General features: G+C 42.2%; 1 protein-coding gene across 2 annotated transcripts in view; it reads left to right on the top strand.

Moving 5' to 3' along the window:
- KAT6B (lysine acetyltransferase 6B) overlaps nt 1-26615 on the top strand; it is a 258661-nt gene that overhangs the window by 167073 nt on the left and 64973 nt on the right. For both annotated transcript variants that reach the window (XM_044297450.1, XM_044297449.1), the window contains exons 10-11: nt 3876-4037; nt 5124-5217. In XM_044297450.1, coding sequence (XP_044153385.1) covers nt 3876-4037; nt 5124-5217 — 256 coding nt within the window. The remainder of the gene's footprint in view (nt 1-3875; nt 4038-5123; nt 5218-26615) is intronic.

Here is a 26615-nt window from a genome sequence, read left to right as displayed (position 1 = left end):
GGCCTGGGAGCCTTCACAAGGCATTAGTCTGTCATAGGAACTGATTGGAGCCCAACGATTTCTCTGTGGTGGCTCTGATCAGGGGACAGACGGAGATGTTATGGTCACTATTGCCGTGGAATCTGAGAGGTAAATGACCAGGATCGAAGTTATCTCCGATAATGTTCCTTGCTGCTGGCTGTCAGCTGTATTACACAGCCAGTACACGCCGCGTATGGTTACATAGTGATGTTGTTAAGGGGGTTGTCTAACTTATTAGAAAAGAAAACATCCTCCTTCCCAGGCAATAATGTTATATGGCATATTACAGCAGAGTCCAATGATTGGCTGCTGCGGTAATGTAGAGCACATAGTCACGTCATTGTCGTAGCCAACCAAACAAAGCCTGGTTGAAAGGATCGGAGTATCGGCGCTGGAAGCGGCGGGGTGGGTTAGTGTGTGAAATAGGTGAGTATATTTTCTGTTATATTTATATGATCATTTCTACCTGAAGGGACATTTTCTTTTTTTACAACTTGGACATCTCCTTAGGGTTCATTCACACATCCGCAAAATGGATTCAGATCTGTTCCATTTATTTTCAATGGGGCCGGAAAAGATGCGGACAGCACACAGTGTGCTGTCTGCATCCGCACTTCCGTTCCACAAAAAATTTAACATGTCCTATTCTTGTCCACAGACACGGACAAGAAAAGGCATTTCTATTAAAGTGACAGCCATGTGCGGTCCGCAAAATGCGGAACGTACATGTCCGGTGTTCGTGTTTTGCAGACTTGTGAATGGACCCTTAAACTAGTGGCATTCCCTTTTGAAGGAGTTCTCTCGCCATAATGTCAGGGTCTTCTGCTGATAGTCCAACAGTTGGCAGTTATCACCAGCCAAAGTTGTAGACTATTACTTCTTCTACTGTGACTGCTTTATTAAAATGTAGTATAAGGATGGGCCAGGTTGCTTTTTCAGTGCTGCAGACAGATATCTCAGATTAAGCAGCCGATGCCATCAGTGTGCAAGCCACACACCCCCATTGGTAATTTTTATTAATGTAATTATGCCACTTGCATAATCTGGAAGTATTAGTATTACAGTAGTAATTTATATATATAATCACCATAACAAACATTAACTTTGATATTTAATAATAAATGGTCGCTATTTATAATGTGTGATTTTATTTAGCAGATTGTTTTAAACCCCCCCCCCCTTCCCCAATGCCAATTTCTTGACCTAGTCCCTTCTTTCCAGCCCTACTGTTAAAGACAAACTAGGAAAAGATTACATACAGAGCTACAAAACATACAGGATAATACAGTGCCACATACCTCTTACATCCAGTGACGTCTCCTCTGATGTAGACATTCTCCTTATCTTCTCCAAAAATGACCACTTTTAGTGTTTGTCAAAAAAATAATTCCCCCTTCCAATGTGTGTGAGTACCAAAATACCCCCTTATGTGTGCCAATACAAAAAATGCTCTCTTATAACTTGTGCCAGAGTACAAAAAAAACTTTTTTTTTTGTGTCCCCTGTAGAGCAAATGTCCCCATAGTGGCCACCTTAGAATGTGTGCCAGTACAAAAAATGCTCCCTTATAATGTGCGCTAAGTACAAAAAATGCCCCCTTATGTGCTAGTACAAAAATTGCTCCCTTATAACATGTGTCAGTACATAAAAATCCCCCCTTTTAGTGCCCCCATTAGAACAAATGTCCCCATTGTGGACACCTTATAATGTGTGCCAGTACAAAAATGATCCTTTTTACAGCTGAAATGTCCCCATGGTGCTTTCTCCAGTTACAAAATAATTACCCCCAACCCATTGTTACCCAACATCATGCTGCCAAATAAAAATAATAAACTCAAATACTTACCTCCATTCTGCTGTCAGCGATGCAGTGCAAGACACAGACCTCTTCTAGTCTGTGCCCTGAGCTCTATGCAGCCCGGCTCAGGCAGTGAGATAATGATGACACCGGCCTCTGATAAGCTACAGGAACTAGGACTAAAGCCTATTAGAGGAAACAGTGGCCAGGGATACATTGCTCCTGTGCCCCATTGCTGCATTCAACTGTGTTGCTGTCCTGACTAGAGTGATGCAGTTGAATATGTACAGTAGAGATGAGCGTTTCCATAATGTAAGCACTCATTGCCCATGGCCCTTCCACTGCCCCATTCTTGGCCCTACCTGGTGCTGCCTGAGGCAATCGCCTCACCTCGCCTCATTGGCTGTGCACCCCTGACCGGGATGGTAGATAACTCCATTTCCAGTCATTCAAGCCTTCAGATGCTTCCAAAACTCCTCTGTTTGACCTTGTGTCAAAATCGCAAGCTACTCACCAGTTGCTGTCGCAGCCTGGAATCTTGTGAAGATTCCCATGTCTGTATTTGTAAAATATCTAGAAATCTGTCAGAATCTCCATAGACTGCAATAGTATGTTCACTTCCCCTCAGGAGACCAATAATAATAAAAAAGTTCAAAAATATATATTTAAAAAAGGATAAAAAAAAAATCTAACTTCACTCCTATTGCTGATTTTGCATATAATTTTAAAGAATAAAAAAAAATAAACATGATTGGTATGGTCGTGTTAAGCAATGTCAGAACTAGAGGTGGTCGATATATGCGATATGGACGATATGAATCAGTGCAACTATACAGATTTTGTCCGTATGGCAAATATCGCCGGACCGCGATATGACCACGGAGTGGTAGTGAATTGAAGAAGCTTCTCACCGCTCCGTGGCTCCGGCTCCCGTCTCCGCACCACGCTGTAGTGCAGTGGCCAGGGCCTGGCGTGCACACAGCGTTAGCCTGCTGGCTGACCCTGTGTGTGACGTCAAGTTCTGCAATGCATGCTGGGAAGAAGACACAACACCTGCGGACTGCCTACTTGCCAAGCACCCTGCAGGAAAGTTAAGTATAGCGATTCTTCTGGGGGGGCTGGAGGATCGGGGGGGATGATCTATTTGCAAAGGATGGCCACGGGGCTTGGGGCTGATGGCACTGGCTCTGGGGGACATATGGCAGAATTGATGATGGCAAATGCCACACGGGGCTGGAGCTGATGGCACTGGGGGACATATGGCAGATGATGGCAAATGCCATGGGGCTTGGGGCTGATGGCACTGGCTCTGGGGGACAAGGACATGTCTGATGGCAGATGATGACATGGCTTGGGGCTGATGGCACTGGCTCTGGGGGACATGTCTGATGGCAGATGATGGCAAATGTCATGGGGCTGATGGCACTTGCTCTGGGGCACATGTCTGATGGCAGTTTTGTCATTTGTACTTTTTGTATACATACAGAAGAAAATAATATATTGCAATATATATCGCATATCGCACATGTTTCAAATTATATTGCAATATAGATTTTAGGCCATATTGCCCACCCCTAGTCAGAACTATTAAACTATGAAGGAATTTATCCTCCATGGTGAACACCGTAACAGAAAAAAAGATGCCTGAATTGCCGTTTTTTGGGTTGCCTTGCCCCACACACCCTCCAAAAAACCTAAATAAACAAAAAAGGATCAAAAAGTCCACAGACATAAATATAAAACCATTGTCTGAAACCATGGCAACACAAAACTATTTTTTAAGGTAGTAAAGTATAAGGGAAAAAAAAACTATACTTGTACTAAAACAAAACCTAAAAAACAATGGCGAAATTGCAGATTGTTTTTTTCATTTTTAGCCCACAAAGAATTTTTCCCCCTGCAAAAAACAAGCTATGTGAAGGGAGGGAGTGAAAAACAAAAATTATTTGTGGTGCCAGGAGATAAAAAATTTCTTAATGCAGAAATGTAATGTCTTTACGTAATAAAGAAAACGGCTCTACATGGATATGAACATGAGAAATATGTTTGTTTTTCAGGTGGATGGGAACATCAGCAAAATCTATTGCCAAAATTTATGTTTGCTAGCCAAGCTCTTTCTGGACCACAAAACACTCTATTATGATGTTGAGCCTTTCCTTTTTTATGTCCTCACCAAAAATGACAAGAAGGGTTGTCATTTAGTTGGATACTTCTCAAAGGTAGGGTTCCAGCTAAAACGAATTACTAATCTTTATACTAGACTTGAGGGGATGGGCCTTTACCATGGATTTATAGAATGGCAAGTAAGATATCTTTGCACTGTAATGCATTGTAATGTACTGGTTTGAAAACTTCCACCAATGTGGAAGAGGAGGAAAAGCTGGTTGGTCTGCAGTCACCACTCTAGACATGTAAAAAAATGAAATCCCCTACTTCTAGATTTCTTCTATGACCAATTTCACATGAGTGTATTCAGTGTGAGAAATAAGCTCTGTATGTATTTCCTGTCTTTAAATGTTGCTCCTGTGACATGGACACACAGTATTCTAATGATTTACAGTGTAATGCTGCCGGTTACTGCCTGACATTAGCTCCAATGATTTGTACTGTTGGCGTTATGCGAGTGCAGTGCTCTAGAGTTGAGGTCAGGCAGCAAAACACTGCACTATAAATCATTCTTAAGCTGTGGGTCCATGTTATAGGAGCAGCATTCAGGACAGGAAATGCCTCTGATACACTGAATGTTTTTCTCGCTCTTTATGCTTGTGAAATTTTCCTATATCCCAAAAATTATGTATACTTGATATTTTTTTTCATTATTAAAGGGGTTTTCCAAGTTTTTAATACTGATGACCTATCTGATCAGTCAGGGTCCAACACCAGGGGCCCCCGCGATCAGCTATTTGAGAAGGCAGCGGTGCTCCTGTGAGTGCAGTGGCCTTCTTTCCTAGGCTAGTGACTATACATTCATCTGTCATGTGGCCTAGGAGCAGCTCTGTGATTCCAAGCACAGCTGCTATACAATGTATGATGCTGTGCTTGGTAAGCTGAGAGAAGTGCCGCTGCCTTCTCAAACAGCTGATCGGCGGGGGTCCTGGGTGTCAGGACTTCACCAATTAGATACTAATGACCTATCCAGAGGATGGGTCATCAGTATAAAAGTCCTGGAAAACCCTTTTAACCATTAGGGGACACAGACACGTAAAAGCAGTGCTGTATTTATTTATTTCTTTATTTATTTTTTATCAGATTATTCTCTTAATTTATTTAATAATGAAATTTTATTTTGTTTATTTTCTTTACAGGAGAAACTTTGCCAGCAGAAATACAATGTGTCGTGTATTATGATATTGCCTCAGTACCAGCGCCAGGGATTTGGAAGGTTCCTTATTGACTTTAGTAAGTTTAGCACTTCAAACCCTGTGGAGAAGCAAAGGTGATGCTATTAGAAGTATTGTTACGGTCCTGTATTTCTTGACAAGAGCAGAATATGTTTCAAGTAGTTTTACTGATTTATGGAGTGGTTTGATTCTGTGTAAATTTGATTATGTTTAGCCTGGAGTATCTTGTAGAAAACCAAATGTCGCTCTGATAAGTCTGTGACATGAATCATTTTAATTTGCAGCTTGTAGAACAGAATAAATACTTTAAGGTGAGATTTGAAGCAGATAAGCACATCACCATTGTGGCCTTCTTGAGAACTGTGGCCTCTTTAGCATTTTGGTCAGTGATCAAATGTCAGAAACGTATCATTATATCCTTAACATGCAAAGTTACTGCTGTGAATTGAGTAACGCACTTAATTTATAATCTGTTATTTCTTGCACAACTCCAGCCTGCTAAGGATGTTGTCATGGATACTGACCGTATAAAAGCTTATATTAAATGCAATGGAAGTATGAGTATTTGTAAAATGTAGATGGATGTAGTTGAAGAGAGAGAGGTTTTAGCCTTGTTCTTTTGGGCAGCTGTTCAAAGGTAGTTTAAATGGGTTATCCCACAAAAAGTATTAATATTCAATAAATAGGGCATTTTAAATGAAGTAGTATACATACAAAATATTTTTTTATGGCTATTACATTTTCCTCTCTGGCAGTGCCCAATATTGTCTATCCTTCTGGTACTCCTCCTCCTGCATTCAGTAGTAGATTGTCATGCCCAGCAGCTTCCCTTCCCCTCTCCTCCCCTCAGTGCTTAGTGTATTGATCTCAAAGAGAAGTAGGTGAAGTGGACTAGACACTTTTTATTCATTCAACTCTAATTCTAAGTTTGTAGATTTGTAGAAATATGTAGCTGTATCTCTATTGACTGTGAAAAAGGAAATTGTGGGGGCATTACATACCACCTGGAAGATGCATGTGCTACTCACCCACAGAAAGGGAAGCAATTCCTCCAGATATTTGAGTAAAAAACTGTTTAAAATCATAGGATTACTGTAGGTTCAAATGTGCAGAGCAAACCCTGGTAGTTTACTGTGCCTGGCATAGCCGGACACTGCTGGGTCCCCAGTGACTGTAATTGGATCTAATGGGAATAACCAGATCCAAGTCGGATCCCTTTATAGTCAATGGGGACCAGTGATTGACACAGGTTCATTCTATGTGTTATTGAACAAATTAAATAATTAAAGGGATTCTGTCACCAGGTTTCACCCCTGTCAGCTAAACATATGCTGATGTTCAGGGCCTCATCAGGATTCCTAATGTGGGCTTCTAAATGTGATCCGTAGCCTTATTTTGCTAAAAAACTGGTTTTACTAACCTGTCACTCAAATAAATAAGGTGCCCAAGGGGATGTCAAGGGATGCAAGGTGCCAGCCGCACCCACCGCCGTTCGTGCCGCCTTTCCAGACTTCTGCGCCGCCTCCTAATCCTCTGTGCCGCCTCTCGCTCTCCCTCCCTCCCCCTCCCTCCCCCCTCCTCCTGCTGTAAGATCTTGCGCGTGCGCACAGGGCTCTGCCTGATGCGCCTGTGCGGACTTCTCGATTTGGCTTCTTAAAGCGAAGTGCGCATGCGCCGGCACTTCGCTCAACCCAGGTATGACCTGCACTCTGGCGCCAGCCTCTGAGAGCCCTGTGCGCACACACAAGATCTTACAGCAGGAGGAGGAGGGGGGAGGGATGGAGAGCGAGAGGCGTCACAGAGGATTAGGAGGCGGTGCAGAAGTCTGGAAAGGTGGCGCTGGGCACGAACGGTGGTGGGTGTGGCCGGCACCTTGCATCCCTTGACATCCCATTGGGCACCTTATTTCTTTGAGTGACAGGTTAGTAAAATCTGTTTTTTAGCAAAATAAGGCTACGGATCACATTTAGAAGCCCACATTAGAAATCCTGATGAGGCCCTGAACATCAGCATATGTTTAGCTGACAGGGATGAAACCTGGTGACAGAATCCCTTTAAGTAGCCTGTAGTTATCATACTTTTGCTTCACGGATGGATACCTACTTTATTTGAGGATCATGTGTCAAAAATGTTCCATTTAGAAATCATGGAGGGGTCTGAAATTCACATTATAGGTGTATTCCCTCTTTGAAAAAAAATGATTCAGGAAATAATATTGTCTGATTTTTAAAGAATTTATTTGTCTTGCACTGCTGAACATAAGTATTTGAACACCTGAGAAAATCAGTGTTAATATTTGGTACAGAAGCCTTTGTTTGCAATTACCGAGTTCAAGCGTTTCCTGTAGTTCTTGACCAGGTTTGCACACACTGCAACAGGGATTTTGGCCCACTCCTCCACACAGATCTCCTCTAGATCTATCAGGTTTCGGGGCTGTCACTGAGCAACACAGAGTTTCAGCTCCCTCCAAAGATATTATATTGGATTTAGATCTGGAGACTGGCTTGGCCACTCCAGAACCTTGATATGCTTCTTACGGCGCCACTGCTTGGTTATCCTGGCTGTGTGCTTTGGGTCGTTGTCAAGTTGGAAGACCCAGCCACGACCCATCTTCAATGCTCTGACTGAGGGAAGGAGGTTGTTGCTCAAACTCTCACAATAAATGGCCCCATTCATCCTCTCCTTAATACAGTGCAGTCGTCCTGTCCCCTTCGCAGAAAACCACCCCCAAAGCATGATGTTACCATCCCCATGCTTCACAGTAGTTCTTTTTCCTCCAAACATGACGAGTGAAGTTTAGACCAAAAAGTTCTACTTTGGTCTCATCTGACCACATGACTTTCTCCCATGCCTCCTCTGGATCATCCAGATGGTCATTTGCAATTCATGATTTGAAACCATGACGGTGTCGTGTCCTACCAACAGTGACCTTTGAAACTGTGGTTCCAGCTCTCTGCATGTCATTGACCAGCTCCTCCTTTGTAGTTCTGGGCTGATTCCTCACCTTTCTTATCAGTGATACCTCACGAGGTGAGCTCTTGCATGGAGCCCTAGTCCGAGGGAGACTGACAGTCGTCTTTAGCCTCTTCCATTTTCTAACAATTGCTCCAACAGTTGATCTATTTTAAGCAAGCTGCTTGGCAATTGCCCTGTAGCCCTTTCCAGCCTTGTGGAGGTCCACAATTTTGTCTCTGGTGTCTTTTAACAGCTCTTTGGTCTTGCCCATGGTAGTAGTTGGCATCTGACTGACTGTGGGGTGGGCAGGGGTCTTTAAAGAGCTCAGACAGGTGCTACTAAGTTAGATTAATGAGTTGAATACAGTAACAGGTCTTTGAGAACCAGAATTCTTGCTGTTTCTCAGGTGTTCAAATACTTATGTTCAGCAGTGCAAGACAAATAAATTCCTTAAAAATCATACAATGTGATTTCCTGAATTTTTTTAAATTCTGTCTCTGAGTGGGAATGCACCTACAATGTGAATTTCAGACACCTCGATGATTTCTAAGTGGGAGAACTTACAAAATCGCAGGGTGTTCAAATACTTCTGTTCCTCATTGTATTTATAGAATACAATAAATTGCAGCACCAACACTAAAACAAAACAATCAGGTGCAAGCCCAAGGGGAATAATCTATTACCCAAAAAAGTAAGAAGGGCAGCACTCTTAGAATAAAAAATAAGTTCTTTATTCACCCATGTGTTAACAGCAAAGTTCAGCTCAACAATAGAGCCTTTCTCAAGCAAAGAACAGGATCATGATACAGAGTATACAGGTCCTTCTAAAAAAATTAGCATATTGTGATAAAGTTCATTATTTTCTGTAATGTACTGATAAACATTAGACTTTCATATATTTTAGATTCATTACACACCAACTGAAGTAGTTCAAGCCTTTTATTGTTTTAATATTGATGATTTTGGCATACAGCTCATGAAAACCCAAAATTCCTATCTAAAAAAATTAGCATATCATGAAAAGGTTCTCTAAACGAGCTATTAACCTAATCATCTGAATCAATTAATTAACTCTAAACACCTGCAAAAGATTCCTGAGGCTTTTAAAAACTCCCAGCCTGGTTCATTACTCAAAACCGCAATCATGGGTAAGACTGCCGACCTGACTGCTGTCCAGAAGGCCATCATTGACACCCTCAAGCATGAGGGTAAGACACAGAAATACATTTCTGAACGAATAGGCTGTTCCCAGAGTGCTGTGTCAAGGCACCTCAGTGGGAAGTCTGTGGGAAGGAAAAAGTGTGGCAGAAAACGCTGCACAACGAGAAGAGGTGACCGGACCCTGAGGAAGATTGTGGAGAAGGACCGATTCCAGACCTTGGGGGACCTGCGGAAGCAGTGGACTGAGTCTGGAGTAGAAACATCCAGAGCCACCGTGTACAGGCAAGTGCAGGAAATGGGCTACAGGTGCCGCATTCCCCAGGTCAAGCCACTTTTGAACCAGAAACAGCGGCAGAAGCGCCTGACCTGGGCTACAGAGAAGCAGCACTGGACTGTTGCATGTCATTCGGAAATCAAGGTGCCAGAGTCTGGAGGAAGACTGGGGAGAGGGAAATGCCAAAATGCCTGAAGTCCAGTGTCAAGTACCCACAGTCAGTGATGGTCTGGGGTGCCATGTCAGCTGCTGGTGTTGGTCCACTGTGTTTTATCAAGGGCAGGGTCAATGCAGCTAGCTATCAGGAGATTTTGGAGCACTTCATGCTTCCATCTGCTGAAAAGCTTTATGGAGATGAAGATTTCATTTTTCAGCACGACCTGGCACCTGCTTACAGTGCCAAAACCACTGGTAAATGGTTTACTGACCATGGTATTACTGTGCTCAATTGGCCTGCCAACTCTCCTGACCTGAACCCCATAGAGAATCTGTGGGATATTGGGAAGAGAAAGTTGAGAGACGCAAGACCCAACACTCTGGATGAGCTTAAGGCCGCTATCGAAGAATCCTGGGCCTCCATAACACCTCAGCAGTGCCACAGGCTGATTGCCTCCATGCCACGCCGCATTGAAGCAGTCATTTCTGCAAAAGGATTCCCGACCAAGTATTGAGTGCATAACTGAACATAATTATTTGAAGGTTGACTTTTTTTGTATTAAAAACACTTTTATTTTATTGGTCGGATGAAATATGCAAATTTTTTGAGATAGGAAATTTGGGTTTTCATGAGCTGTATGCCAAAATCATCAATATTAAAACAATAAAAGGCTTGAACTACTTCAGTTGGTATGTAATGAATCTAAAATATATGAAAGTCTAATGTTTATCAGTACATTACAGAAAATAATGAACTTTATCACAATATGCAAAGTTTTTGAGAAGGACCTGTATATAGGAAGTGAATCTCTTAACATGATTACAGATCATCAATAATTCATGATTAATCAATCATTTCCCCATCTCCATTTAGTGACATGAAATGGCAATAAGGTAATGCACACAGTGCGCTGCCTGTGACGCAGTAAATAGCATTGTCTGTAACCGTGCCCATGCGTCCAGGTGCCCCTTTGCAGTTTTGTGGAACCACCCCCCCCCCCCCCAACTAAGCCACTGCTCTGTAGTGACCGTTTTAATTGCCCCTGTGAAAAGTAGCTTTTGTAGTGGAAGATAAGAAACTAGCTTATACTGTATAGCAGCAACACACTGTGCAGCCATACTTACATATTGTAATCACAACTATCCATTTATCCAGATTTTCTGATCTTGCAATCATACAAGAGCCAATTACAGAAAAAGCTAATTAACCCTTTCAACCCCAGGCCAGTTTTCACCTTCCTGGCCAGGCCATTTTTTGCAAATCTGACATGTCACTTTATGTGGTAATAAATTAAAACGCTTTTACTTATATTTTTATTTATTTATTTATTTTTTTTAGCAAATTTTTTATTTTAATCTATTTTTTTTCTGCAACACATCAAGGGTTAACAGCCAAACAAAACTCAAAATCCATTACCCTTAGGCTGGTTTCACACGGGCGTTGCGGAAAAATGTGCGGGTGCGTTGCGGAAACACCCGCGATTTTTCCGCGCGAGTGCAAAACATTGTAATGCGTTTTGCACTCGCGTGAGAAAAATCGCGCATGTTTGGTACCCAAACCCGAACTTCTTCAAAGAAGTTCGGGCTTGGGATTGATGTTCTGTAGATTCTATTATTTTCCCTTATAACATGGTTATAAGGGAAAATAATAGCATTCTGAATACAGAATGCTTAGTATAATAGCGCTGGAAGGGTTAAAAAATAATAAAAACGTTAACTCACCTTATCCCCATGATCGTGTAGTTCCCGGTCGGTCTGTTCTTTAGCTGTGGGCTTGGGCTGAATGACCTTTGGTGATGTCAGATCACATGCTCCAATCACATGGTCCATCACCATGGTGATGGAGCATGTGATCTGACATCACCACAGGTCCTTTAGTCACAGCTAAAGAAGAGACCGACCGGGAACTAGGCGATCATGGGGATAAGGTGAGTTAACTTTTTTATTTTTTTTAACCCTCCCAGCACTATTATACTAAGCATTCTGTAGTCAGAATGCTATTATTTTCCCTTATAACCATGTTATAAGGGAAAATAATACAGTGAATAGACTGTCACCTAGAACCCATGCGTGGAAATCGCACCGCATCCGCACTTGCTTGCGGATGCTTGCGATTTTCACGCAACCCCATTCATTTCTATGGGACCTGCGTTACGTGAAAAACGCAGAATATAGAACATGCTGCGATTTTCACGCAACGCATAAGTGTTGCGTGAAAATCACCGCTCATGTGCACAGCCCCATAGAAATGAATGGGTCAGGATTCAGTGCGGGTGCAATGCGTTCAACTCACGCATCGCACCCGCACGGAAATCTCGCCCGTGTGAAAGGGGCCTTAATCTGGAGTTTGCAGAAACACCCAATGTGTGCTGAAAGACTGATGTATGGGCGCACAGCAAGCTTCAGAATGGAAGGACCACCATATGGCTTTTGGAGAGCGGATTTAGCTAGAATGGTAATTGGGAGATATGATGTATAGACACCCTGAGGTGGCCCTACAGTGGAAACCCCCCAAAAAGTCACGCCATTCTGGAAATTACACCCCTCAAGGAATGTTTTAAGGTGTGTAGTGAGCACTTTGACTCATCGGGCAATTCACAGAATTAGGAAGCGCTTGGCTGTGAAAATGAAAAATTTTCAATTTTTTCCAGAAAAAGTTGCTTTAGGCCAAATGCACCTGGCCGTGTTATACGGCCGTGAGCGGTCCATGGTAACACGGGCTGGATTCCTGCTGAGAGCAGGAGCTCACGGTGTCATTAATTGCTATGACGCCATGCGCTTCCTGCTGCCGCCGCAGTACAGTAATACACTGGTATAGATCATACCAGTGTATTACTGTACTCCGGCGGCAGCAGGAAGCGTATGGCGTCATAGCAACCAATGACTCCGTACGCTCCTGCTTTCAGCAGGAATCCAGCCCGTGTTACCACGGACCGCTCTCGACAGTGAAACACGGCCGTGTGCATTCGGCCTTACACCAACATATTTCACTTTCACCCCACGTTTTGTTCCCCATTTACCCCCGAATACGTCAACATCCCATATGTGCTAAAAAAATGATGTATGGGTGCATGGCAGGCACCATAGGGCTATTGGAGGACAGATTTTGCAAGTTCGGCTTATGTCGCATATGAATACACCATGAGGTACCCTGTCAGGGATATAAAACAAATGCTTTATATAAAAGAAAGGATCAAAGGAATTTTTTTAAGGGAATTGATCCTAGAGGTGGACATATAAAACACCTAAAAAAGACATCGTTGTTAATTTAATTATGTTTTGCAATCAGTAAAATAAGGAACAAGTGTCTATGCAAAAATATAAAATATATATTATACAATAATTTACAATGCAATCAAAGCTTAATGAATGTGAAACTAAATAATATGCAATAACACACAGTGATATGCAGTGCCCAATATTCACCACTAAATGGCTCTAACATGACTACCAGTATTCCATATCACCTCTCAAACATAATAATGTAATACAAGTATCTCAACGACAATTATGAGATATACAATCAATATTAATAAGGACAGATGCAAACCTTTGCTCTGCTCAAACTATGACCAATCTCGGATATCGAGTAGTATTGCTACATAAGTTATAAATTATCAAGCCTGATATGACTATGGAATGAATATTCCAAAGATTCCCTCTGATATCAATATTAGATATTTTATTCAGTAATATGCATCTTTACTGAATAGTGATAATATTTATGTGGCATTTAACATTATACATCCACACTAAAGCGGGTATTTTCCTAAATATCAAGCCAATTTATTAAATCAATACTATGCATAATAAAGTTATACGTTACCCGAGAGTGCAGTTGATATGCAGAGTCTAAGGGAAGTGAGCTCTAAAGTCTGTACTGATCATTGGGATTTTTCTCCTGGGGTCTTTCCTTTCTTTCTTTGTTTCTCTGTGTTTCTGGGTTCTGTGTTGCTCCCTGTTGTTCCTTCTTATGTGTGTGGTTTATGATCACAAACTTATCAGTTAGGCACACCTTCCTTGCTTAGAGTTTTCCAATCATTGTCGGTTAGGCATGTACATATAATAATGACTGTGATGTCACTATATCACCCAGAATGCATTTCAGCTGTTGGTGCAATGTTACCTATTCATACCTAGGTGGCACTATTGCATAAGCTACTAGCATCATCGCTATTAAGGGTTAACTGTCGAGGTCTGAGTCTCTTACATTCTATACACATAATATATGGAATCCTAAATCAGAGCTAAGGGGTTCATTTTGACACATAAACCAACTAAGGCATAGACTTTTGGGTACCATTTAGACTTTTCCCATACTGTCAAATTTATGTACCGATAAGAATATAATGGACCTTGTATTCTCAGAGACGTGTGTCTCCTGTTTTACTCCAACGGGTGATTGAGTGTTAGTTAAAATAACATCATCTTCCCTGAAAGAGGTCTCATTAACAGTCTGCACTTTAAATTCTCATCATGCTTTAGGAGTGTATGCGTTCCTAGTGAAAAATATATAAGATAATAGATGCATTGACGTCCTTCATAATATTCAACAATATAAAACAATACATATGTCCTATTGATTATCTTATACTAAAAACTTAATGTTCATTATACAGATTTTGTGCTTCATCAATAGACCTTAAAACATAGGGATAATTAGCACCAGATGCATCTAGAAAATATCCTCGTCTCAGTTATAAATTTGTAAGGAGACGAGAATGAATCTTCTCAGACTGGTACATCTACAAAGAAAAAAAACTTCATGAACTGTGTCCTTTCCATGAATCTCTTTTGGCCTACTTTAAACTACATACACAATGGTGAATATAACACAACATGGCCTATTATATCTCAAATCCACTATAATTAGGATATTTTGATATACAGTCAGGTCCATAAATATTGGGACATCGACACAATTCTAGCATTTTTGGCTCTATACACCAGGTGTAGGAATTATAACAGTTTGCAAATGTGCCTCCCACTTGTTAAGGAACCAAAAGTAATGGGACAGAATAATAATCATAAATCAAACTTTCACTTTTTAATACATTGTTGCAAATACTTTGCAGTCAATTACAGTCTGAAGTCTGGAACGCATAAACATCACCAGACGCTGGGTTTCATCCCTGGTGATGCTCTGCCAGGCCTCTACTGCAACGGTCTTCAGTTCCGGCTTGTTCTTGGGGCATGTTCCCTTCAGTTTTGTCTTCAGCAAGTGAAATGCATGCTCAATCGGATTCAGGTCAGGTGATTTACTTGGCCATTGCATAACATTCCACTTCTTTCCCTTAAAAAACTCTTTTGGTTGCTTTTGCAGTATGCTTTGGATCATTTTCCATCTGCACTGTGAAGCGCAGTCCAATGAGTTCTGAAGCATTTGGCTGAATATGAGCAGATAATATTGCCTGAAACACTTCAGAATTCATCCTGCTGCTTTTGTCAGCAGTCACATCATCAATAAATACAAGATAACCAGTTCCATTGGCAGCCATACATGCCCACGTCATGACACTACCACCACCATGCTTCACTGATGAGGTGGTATGCTTAGAATCATGAGCGTTTCCTTTCCTTCTCCATACTCTTCTCTTCCCATCACTCTGGTCCAAGTTGATCTTGGTCTCATCTGTCCATAGGATGTTGTTTCAGAACTGTCAAGGGTTTTTTAGATGTTGTTTGGCAAACTCTAATCTGGCCTTCCTGTTTTTGAGGCTCACCAATGGTTTACATCTTGTGGTGAACCCTCTGTATTCACCCTGGTGAAGTCTTCTCTTGACTGTTGACTTTGACACACATACACCTAACTCCTGGAGAGTGTTCTTGATCTGGCCAACTGTTGTGAAGGGTGTTCCAGGGACAGAATTATTCGGTCATCCACCACAGTTGTTTTCCGTGGTATTTGGGGTCTTTTGGTGTTGCTGAGCTCACCGCTGCGTTCCTTCTTTTAAAGAATGTTCCAAACAGTTGTTTTAGCCACGCCTAATGTTTTTGCTCTCTATCTGATGTTTTTTTTTTCAGCCTAATGATGGCTTGCTTCACTGATAGTGACAGCTCTTTGGATGTCATCTAGAGCTTTGACAGCAACAGATTCCAAATGCAAATAGCACACTTGAAATGAACTCTTGACCTTTCATCTGTTCATTGTAATTGGAATAATAAGGAAATAACACACACCTGGCCATGGAACAGCTGATAATCCAATTGTCCCATTACTTTTGGTTCCTTGACAAGTGGGAGGCACATATGTAAACTGTTGTAATTCCTACACCATTCACCTGATTTGGATGTAAATACCCTCAAATTAAAGCTGACAGTCTGCAGTTTTATGGACCTGACAAGGCACAACAACCCCTAGAGTGGAAACCCCCAAAAAGTGACCCCATTCTAGAAACTACACCCCTCAATGAACATTTCAAGATGTGTAGTGAGAACTTTGTCCTCAAAAGTGATTCATGGAATTGGCTGTGAAAATGAAAAATTGCAATTCTTTTCCAGAAAAATTGACTTTAGGCCCAAATTTTTCACTTTCACAAGGGACAACTGGAGAAAATGTACCCCTAATTTATTGCCCATTTTCTCCTGATTACAGAAATACCCCATATGTGCTTGTATACTGCTATATGGGCGTACCACAGTGGTCAGAAGGAAAGGAGCACCAAATGTCTTCTGGAAGGCAGATTTCATCTGAATAATTGACAGGCGCCATCTTGCAATTGAACACACCCTGAGTTACCCCTAGAGTGGAAACCCATTCCAGAAACTACACCCCTTAAGGAATATTTCAAGGTGTGTAGTGAGCACTTTGACCCATCGGGCGTTTCACAGAATTAAGAAAAGCTTAAAAAAGCTGAAACAGTTGCTTTGCACCCAAATTTTTCACTTTCACAAGGGGTAACAGGATAAAATGCACTCCACATTTTGTTCCCCATTTCCCCTTGAATACACCAACAATCCCATATGTGCTAAAAATGATGTATGGGGGCACAGCAGGCTTCAGGAGCCTGTGGCGTTGGGAGAGCAGATTTAGCTGGAATGGTATTTGGGAGCTATGTCACATATGAAGACACCCTGAGGTACCCCTAGAGTGGAAACCTCCAAAAAGTGACCCCATTCTGGAAACTACACCCCTCAAGGAATATTTCAAGATTTGTAGTGAGAACTGACCCATCGGGCGTTTCACAGAATTAGGAAACGCTTGGCTGTGAAAATTAAAAATGACACTTTTTTCCAGAAAAAGTTGCTTTACACCCAAATTATTCACCTTCACAAGGGGCAACAAAACAAAATGCACCCACATTTTTTTCCCCATTTCCCCCCGAATACGCCAACACCCAATATGTGCTCAAAAAATAATGTATGGGCGCATGGCGGGGCTCTAGAGTTTGAATTGGCAGACGTGTACTGTATTTTAGGTGCCATGTTGCATTAAATACATTTCTGAGGTCCCCATGAATGAAAAACCCCAACAAGTGACCTAATTCCGGAAAAAGCACCCCCATACGAACATTTTAAGTGGTAGAAAGGGTACTTTTCAGCAAACAGGTGTATCACAGAAGACAGAAATACTTGAGAAAGCATTTCAAAGCACACATTGGTGAAAAAAAAATTATTACTAGCAGACCCCAATTTTTTCCCCACAATGGGTTAAAGGAGAAAATGCACCCCAGGTTGTGTTCCCCATTTTCTCCCCATTCAGGAAACACCCCATATGTGCTTGTAGCCTACTGTAGCCTAATATGAATTTTGCTGACAGGCCTTAATTGGCAGACATCGATTTTAGTTGCCATGTCGCATTAAATAAATTCCTGAGGTCCCCAGAAATGAAAAACCCCAAGAAGTAACGCCATTTCTAAAGAGCACCCCAAACGAACATTTCAAGTTGTGGAAAGGGTACTTTTCAGCAAACGTGTCTCCCAGAAGGCAGAAATACTAGAGAAAGGATTTCAAAGCACACATTTGTAAAAATGAAAAATTACTAGCAGACCCCAATTTTTTACTTTCACAAGGGGTTAAAGAAGAAAATGCACTCCAGGATACGTTCCCCCTTTTCTCCCCTTTTTTGCAAACACCTTATATGTGCTTGTAGCCTGCTGTATGGGCGCACAAGTGGCCCTTTTTGGTAAGTGCACCCCCGTACAAACATTTTAAGGGGTGGAAAGGGCACGGTTGTCTCACAGAAAAAATTAAATAAATGCTGTGGTTATTGGAAAGTGGATATGCAAGCGAGGTGGGCTAAATCAGAGATATAAATGTAAATGGTGTCCTTCCTAACGCCTAATACCCCTTTTTGAACACACTCCGCATCTTTTTTTGGGTCCTTCGCTTTCTTTCTTTCTTGATAGTGGTACCACGTACAGCGGCAGAGGAGCTGGCTTTACTGTGAATGGTGGTCAGTACAAGGATTTAATGGAAGAGAGCCCTGCTTTCACCCTCTGAGTGGTTGCCCTACCAGGGATATAGGGAGGCCTCTCTGATTTTTACGTACTGTGCTGCAAGCCACAGTACCTCTGGCAGTTAGGGACATGAATAGGGGTATGCTGGTATAATAGTTATCCACATAGAGGTGGTAACCCTTATCCAGCAGTGGGTGCAGTAAGTTCCACACTATCTTCCCACTAACTCCTAGGACAGTGGGGGGGGGGGGGGGGCATTCAGGGGGTTCATTACGGGAGTCTACCCCTTCATAATCCCGAAACCTATAGGTGTACCCGTAGTTACTCTCACAGAGTTTATACATTTTTATGTCATATCTTGCTCGCTTGCTGGGCAGGTACTGGCGGAATCTTACCCTCCCCTTGAAATGTACCAGGGACTTGTCTATGTAGAAATTTTGTTCTGGGGTGTACACTCCAGCAAACTTGGTGCTCAAGTGGTCAAGGACGGGCCTAATTCTAAAAAGCCGATCAAATGTTGGTCATTTTGGGGCAGGCACTGTGCATTATCGTTGTAATGCAAAAACTTCAGAATCGACTTGAATCTATTCCGGGCCATGGAATTACTGAATATTGGAGTGTGGTACAAGACTTCCGCACTCCAATTCTGCCTAATTTCTTTCTTTCTTTCTTTTTTTTAACAAGCCTCATATGCAGCAGAAGCCCCCAGAAGATTTTCATTTCTGCTGCTGTAACTGGGGTCCAACCAAGGAGTCTTGCGAATGGCGATGTGGGGTTCTGGGTAATAAACTGGGTAAATTTGTTTGGGCCACGATAAAATTGACTAATTCTTTACTGAAAAAGATTTTGTAAAAATCAATGTCTGTGAACCCCGTGCACTCAATTCCATAGTTTCCATGGATTCCATAGTTTCCCACAAACTCTGGGATTTGGGGGTGATAATCATCAGGGGGTGGTTTCTATATGGGGTCACTCTGGGGTGCTGCCTCCACTGCTACCCTGGGGCGCCTTCTAGAGGGTCCCTCATCAGCGCATGATCATGATGATAAGGGGGTAGAGGAAAGTGGCATCCTTTTCTCGCTCGCTAGCAGTCTCCGTTTCGGAGGCAAGAACACTCGTTGGGTTGGACGGGACATTTTTATTTTTATTGGGGTGTGAAATGTATAAAACTTTATTTAGTGTGAGGAGTGTGTATGTAGTGTTTTCACACGTGAAAGGGATTGTAATTGTAATAAATTTAAATTTAGAAGAAAAGTTGTAAAAAACAAAACAAAAAAAAGTCTTTGCAGCACAAAAGTCTTTTCTGCAAAAAACAAACAAAAATTTGCACTGCAAACTGAGTAGACGCGATCAGTAACGGACAGGGACGGAGGGTGGTTTAGGGATCTGGAACAGCTGGAAATGAAAAAAAATCTGTGCAGCTATTCCAGATGTTCTTCTTTTCAGCAGGAAAGGGGTTAAAACGCTAGTCCCAGCAAGCCACAATCAGCACAGAACCTCTCTGCATGCAGTCACTAGCTAGAATGGCTGCATGCAGGAATGTTCTGCCTCTTCCTCTGCAGCTATAGTGCTGCCATTGGCTGGAGCATTGTTCCAGCCAATAGCAGCGCTGGCAGGGGATCTGAAACACTGGTGTCCCCTGCCTGACCTAGGAAGGGACATCTGGATGTGACACCGGTCACATCCAGATGACATAGCCCTGGCCCCCCCTGCAGCTCCGTATTGCAGCCAGAGCTGCGATGTGCATGTCTGTGGAATCCGGCCAATAGCAGCGATCGGGGCTGCAAGGGGGAGGAAATACCTCCCGCAGCCTGCCATCGCACTCCGGTTCCCGAGCAATTATGCCCGGGGGCCAGGGGTTCGTCACACCATAATAGTACGGCGCTGGGCAGTAAGTCACGTCCCACTGCGCATTCTATTACAGCCCTGGTCGGGAAAGGGTTAAAGAGTACCTTTGACCACGCCTGACATGCCTGTTTTAATAGCCATGTAATAACAATTCTGGAGCATCTATTCTTATGTCTTATTCCTCTGTTATTTCTACTAGAAGTTATGAATGAATTGCTATTAGTTTTCAGTAAAGGTACAGAGGGGAGGTAATCAGTTAGCCTCCCTCTATCCAATCAGTGCTGCCATTTTCAGACTGTGCAGGTACCCCCCCCCCCCAACTTGTTACCTCCCCTCTGTACCCTTACTGCAGACTGCTAGCAAATATTCATAACTTCTAGTAGAAATAATAAAGGAATGGCACAACATACATACAGTATTATCTGTAGGTGAGAAAGCTATTCACTATTAGAAGATGAGAAAGAATAGAAAATTGTGATTCCTCAGTAGTTGATAATTGCTAACTGAAAGGTATCAATCTCAATTTTTTTGCTTTTTAACACTGTACTAAAATGTTTTTTGTTTACTATTTACTGTTAGAAAGAAGGGTTTAACTCTATTTAATACAATGTCTGTAGCCAGCGTAACATGCCATTTCTGTGATCTCCTGAGAAAGGAATCTGTGTTGCGTGTGAGAGCTCACCCTAGTAATGGAGGCCTTTCTTCCCACCTCCCCTCTCCTGTCTTGGCTGGGCTGTCAGGGTTCCTAGTGTCAGCTAGTCTAGGCAGCTGTATGCATGAGCATGTGGCTCTTTTATCTGTCTGCAGAGTGTGTCCGAGATTGTGAACCACAGCAGTTTTATAGGAAAACCCAGAAATAAAATTCTCTTTGGAAAAATACTAAATGAAAATGAGCCTGCACCACTGCTATTAATTAGGATTTGGCTTGTGCTGCCTGTATTAAAGGGGTTGTCCTGGTTCAGAGCCCCCCTGAGGCTAGCATCGGAGCATCTCACATCACCGGGGTTCCTGGCAGCGGATCTCCAAAAAATGCCTTTGCCCTGCGCAATTTAGCGCAGGGCAAAGGAGAGCATCGGAGTATGAACTGCTCTGATGCTCATGTCAGGGGGGCTGTCGGGGTGAAAATGGAGGGATGTCCGGGTTCAGCTCTGAACCCGGACAACCCCTTTAAGTATTGTGCTTCTTCTGGTATTTGAAGGTTTATTTGAGAGCTTGTGAAGGTGTGTAATGAGTGGCTCGAAGTAATTACAGGGAGTGGGATGGCTTTGCCCTCTGGTATTTTTGTATCCCCTCTAAGTGTCTCTTACACTGACATCCTGCATCATTTTCTCATTATCCCCACCTTTTGTTTCCCTTGTTCCTGCTGAATATACCATGCAGAGTGGGTATAACTAGATTGTGCCATGTTGTGCTATACTAATGTGTGTGTATATGACAGTAGCGTAAATAATATGCAGTAAGCAGCAGAGTGGTTTTCTTGTGAATGTTAATGGCTGTTGAAGTGTTAATCTGCATTATTTCACTGCCAGCTTTATGATGGTTGAAGAATAATAATAATCTTTATTTATGCAGCACCAAAATATTCTGCGGCACTTTACAATTTACAATTTTGTACAACAATTCATACATTAAGAGTGAGGGACCTGCTTGTGAAAGATTACAATCTATGAGAAGATGGGAGTGATACATGGGCTATAATGGCCTGTATTGTATAATGGTTTAGCCATCTTTTATATAGTTTAGGAAAGTACATATAAGGCTGCATGAGCCGACACCAGTCAATACAAATATTAACCACTTAAGAACCACAGGTTTATACCCCCCTAGTGACCAGGCCCTTTTTTACAAATCGGCACTCCACAACTTTAGCGGTTTATTGCTCGGTCATGCAACTTACCACCCAAATTAATTTTACCTCCTTTTCTTCTCACTAATAGAGCTTTCATTTGGTGGTATTTCATTGCTGCTGACATTTTTACTTTTTTGTTATTAATCGAAATTTAACGATTTTTTTGCAAAAAAATGAAATTTTGCACTTTCAGTTGTAAAATGTTGCAAAAAAAAACTACATCCATATATAAATTTTTCACTAAATTTATTGTTCTATATGTCTTTGATTAAAAAAAAAATGGTTTGGGTAAAAAAAAAATGGTTTGGGTAAGAGTTATAGCGTTTACAAACTATGGTACAAAAATGTGAATTTCCGCTTTTTGAAGCAGCTCTGACTTTTTGAGCACCTGTCATGTTTCCTGAGGTTCTACAATGCCCAGACAGTACAAACACCCCACAAATGACCCCATTTTGGAAAGTAGACACCCTAAGGTATTCACTGATGGGCATAGTGAGTTCATAGAACTTTTTATTTTTTGTCACAAGTTAGCGGAAAATGATTTAATTTTTATTTATTTTTTTCTTACAAAGTCTCATATTCCACTAACAAAAAATAAAAACTTCCATGAACTCACTATGCCCATCACAAAATACCTTGGGGTGTCTTCTTTCTAAAATGGGGTCACTTGTGGGGTAGTTATACTGCCCTGGCATTTTAGGGGCCCTAATTTGTGCAAAGTAGTTTGCAATCAAAATCTGTAGAAAAATGACCGGTGAAATCCGAAAGGTGTGACACTTTTTTGCAGCCAAGGTGGGCAAAGGGGCATACATTCCAAAGAGCACCGTTCGGATTTCACAGGCCATTTTTACACATTTTGATTGCAAACTACTTCTCACGCATATGGGCCCCTAAAATGCCAGGGCAGTATAACAACCCCACAAGTGACCCCATTTTGGAAAGAAAACACCCCAAGGTATTTCATGATGGGCATAGTGAGTTCATGGAAGTTTTTATTTTTTGTCACAAGTTAGTGGAATATGAGACTTTGTAAGGGAAAAAAATAAATAAAAAATCATAATTTTCCGCTAACTTGTAACAAAAAATAAAACATTCTAGGAACTCGCCATGCCCCTCACGGAATACCTTGGGGTGTCTTCTTTCCAAAATGGGGTCACTTGTGGGGTAGTTATACTGCCCTGGCATTTTAGGGGCCCTAATTTGTGCGAAGTAGTTTGCAATCAAAATCTGTAAAAAATGACCGGTGAAATCCGAAAGGTGCTCTTTGGAATGTGTGCCCCTTTGCCCACCTAGGCTGCAATAAAGTGTCACACATCTGGTATTGCCGTACTCAGGAGAAGTTGGGCAATGTGTTTTGGGGTGTCATTTTACATATACCCATGCTGGGTGAGAGAAATACCTTGGTCAAATTCCAACTTTGTATAAAAAAAATGGGAAATGTTGTCTTTTGCCAAGATATTTCTCTCACCCAGCATGGGTATATGTAAAATGACACCCCAAAACACATTCCCCAACTTCTCCTGAGTACGGCAATACCACATGTGTGACACTTTTTTGCAGCCAAGGTGGGCAAAGGGGTACACATTCCAAAGAGCACGGTTCTGATTTCACAGGCCATTTTTTACAGATTTTGATTGCAAACTACTTCTCACGCATATGGGCCCCTAAAATGCCATGGCAGTATAACTACCCCACAAGTGACCCCATTTTGGAAAGAAGACACCCTAAGGTACTCCGTGAGGGGCATGGCGAGTTCCTAGAATTTTTTGTCGCAAGTTAGTGGAATATGAGACTTTGTAAGGAAAATAAATAAATAAAAAAAATCATCATTTTCTGCTAACTTGTGACAAAAATTTAAAAATTCTAGGAACTCGCCATGCCCCTCACGGAATACCTTGGGGTGTCTTCTTTCCAAAATGGGGTCACTTGTGGGGTAGTTATACTGCCCTGGCATTTTAGGGGCCCATATGTGTGAGAAGTAGTTAGCAATCAAAATCTGTAAAAAATGACCGGTGAAATCCGAAAGGTGCTCTTTGAAATGTGTGCCCCTTTGCCCACCTAGGCTGCAAAAAAGTGTCACACATCTGGTATCGCCGTACTCGGGAGAAGTTGGGCAATGTGTTTTGGGGTGTCATTTTACATATACCCATGCTGGGTGTGAGAAATATCTTGGCAAAAGACAACATTTCCCATTTTTTTATACAAAGTTGGCATTTGACCAAGATATTTATCTCACCCAGCATGGGTATATGTAAAATGACACCCCAAAACACATTCCCTAACTTCTCCTGAGTACGGCGATACCACATGTGTGACACTTTTTTGCAGCCTAGATGCGCAAAGGTGCCCAAATTCCTTTTAGGATGGCATTTTTAGACATTTGGATCCCAGACTTCTTCTCACGCTTTAGGGCCCCTAAAAAGCCAGGGCAGTATAAATACCCCACATGTGACCCCATTTTGAAAAGAAGACACCCCAAGGTATTTAATGAGTGGCATGGCGAGTTCATAGAAAACAAATTTGGGCATAAGTTAGTGGAAATTGATTTTTTTTTTTAGTTTTTTCTCACAAAGTCTCAATTTCCGCTAACTTGGGACAAAAATGTAAAACTTTCATGGACTCAATATGCCCCTCAGCGAATACCTTGGGGTGTCTTCTTTCCAAAATGGGGTCATTTTTGGGGTGTTTGTACTGCCCTGGCATTTGAGGGTCTCCGCAATCATTACATGTATGGCCAGCATTAGGAGTTTCTGCTATTCTCCTTATATTGAGCATACAGGTAATGAGATTTTTTTTTTTTCGTTCAGCCTCTGGGCTGAAAGAAAAAAATGAATGGCACAGATTTCTTCATTCGCATCGATCAATGTGGATGAAAAAATCTCTGCCCAAAAAAAAAAAAGGAGGGGAAAGGCGTCTGCAAGGACATAGGAGCTCCGCCCAACATCCATACCCACTTAGCTCGTATGCCCTGGCAAACCAGATTTCTCCATTCACATCAATCGATGTGGATGAATAAATCATTGCCAGGATTTTTTAGTTTTTTTTATATATATACAAAGTGTTTGCCAAAGCATATGAACACCGCCACCTCCTCAGCTCATATGCCTCGGCAAACGTATCTTTTACCGCAGAGGAGAAATCTCGTCTTGCAGCGCCGAATACACAGACTTTTGTGTAATCTGACAGCAGCGCAATGCTTCTGTCAGAATGCACATTAGTGCTGCAGCTGCTTGATCGCTTGGTCAACCTAGAAGGTGTAAAAAAAAAAAAACGCAATAAATTTATTAACATTAACTTTAGAGAACATTAACTTTTATAAACTTTTGAAACTTAACAATAACTATTTTGCTTACCGGTGATTGTGATTATTATTATTATTTTTCTTACCTTTATAAGACAAACCTCTCCTCTCCTTCCCCATGGGACAATGTGCAAAGCGCAAATCGCCCAGAGATGTGGCGAAGTACATTATGCACTTTGTCCCAGGTGAAAGGAGAGGTTTGTGGCAGCTCTGTGTGAATGGGCCCTAAGACCCCTGTGTGCCTGTCCTGTGTACGCAATCCCTACGCTAATAGTGTACCTGAGTGTGGAACTTGCGGAAACACTCCCCTATGCATAGGGCAGGCTGGTCAGGACAGTCAGGACAAAAAAAGGTGGTGTCACGCCTTATTCCACCCCTGCTACAGACACAACATCTTTTTCTTAGGGAACGTTGAGTTGGGGTACCAGGATAGACAGACGGGAAGTGTCTGCCATGTAGCCGGCTCACTACATCAGGGCCTTGAGGCACGGACCCTCCTGGATACAGGATTTCTGAAATTATCTCTTCCTGGAATTTTAGGAAGGATCCTGTTCTCCCAGCCTTACTGTAGAGAACAAAACTATTATACATCGCCAATTGGCGCAAATAAACAGACACCTTCTTATACTAGCGTCTGGTGTGTCGGGAAACTAAATAGGGAGCCAACATCTGGTCATTGAAGTCCACCCCTCCCATGTGAAGGTTATAGTCGTGGACAAAGAGGGGTTTCACAATGACTCCAGTTGCTTTTTCAATTTGTACAGTCGTGTCTGCGTGAATGGTGGACAGAAGGTAAACGTCCCTCTTGTCCCTCCACTTCACCGCGAGCAGTTCTTGGTCACACAAGGCAGCCCTCTCCCCCGTGCAAGTCGGGTACTAACGAGCCGTTGGGGGAAGCCCCGGTGACTAGGTCGCGCGGTGCCACAGCATTGAATTCCGACTAGATGTAAGTGCCGAAAGAGGGCCACGCTTGAGTAAAAATTGTCCACGTATAAGTGGTACCCCTTGTGGAGTAAGGGTGACACCAAGTCCCAGACAATCTTGCCACTGCTCCCCAGGTAGTCAGGACATCCAACCGGCTCCAGTTTTGAGTCTTTTCCCTCATAGACCCTAAAACGATATGTATAGCCTGTGGCCCTTTCATAGAGCTTATACAGTTTGACCCCATACCGGGCGCGCTTGCTGGGGATGTACTGTTTTATGCCAAGGCGCCCGGTAAAATGTACTAGGGACTCGTCTATGCAGATGTTTTGATTAGGGGTATACGCATCTGCAAATCTGGATGACAAATGGTCTATGAGGGGCCGAATTTTATGGAGCCGGTCATAAGCAGGGTGGCCTCTTGGATGACAGGTGCTATTGTCAGCGAAATGCATAAAGCACATGATGGCCTCAAAACGCGCCCTAGACATTGCAGCAGAGAACATGGGCATGTAATGTATTGGGTCTTTAGACCAATATGACCGCAATAAAAAAAAAATTGTTAGACCCATGCTGAGGAGAAGACCCCAAA

This window comes from Bufo gargarizans, chromosome 6, assembly GCF_014858855.1.
Source record: "Bufo gargarizans isolate SCDJY-AF-19 chromosome 6, ASM1485885v1, whole genome shotgun sequence".
Taxonomy (NCBI): Eukaryota; Metazoa; Chordata; class Amphibia; order Anura; family Bufonidae; genus Bufo; species Bufo gargarizans.
Note: the sequence above shows the minus strand (reverse complement) of the source record. Positions and strands in the feature narration are given on the sequence as shown.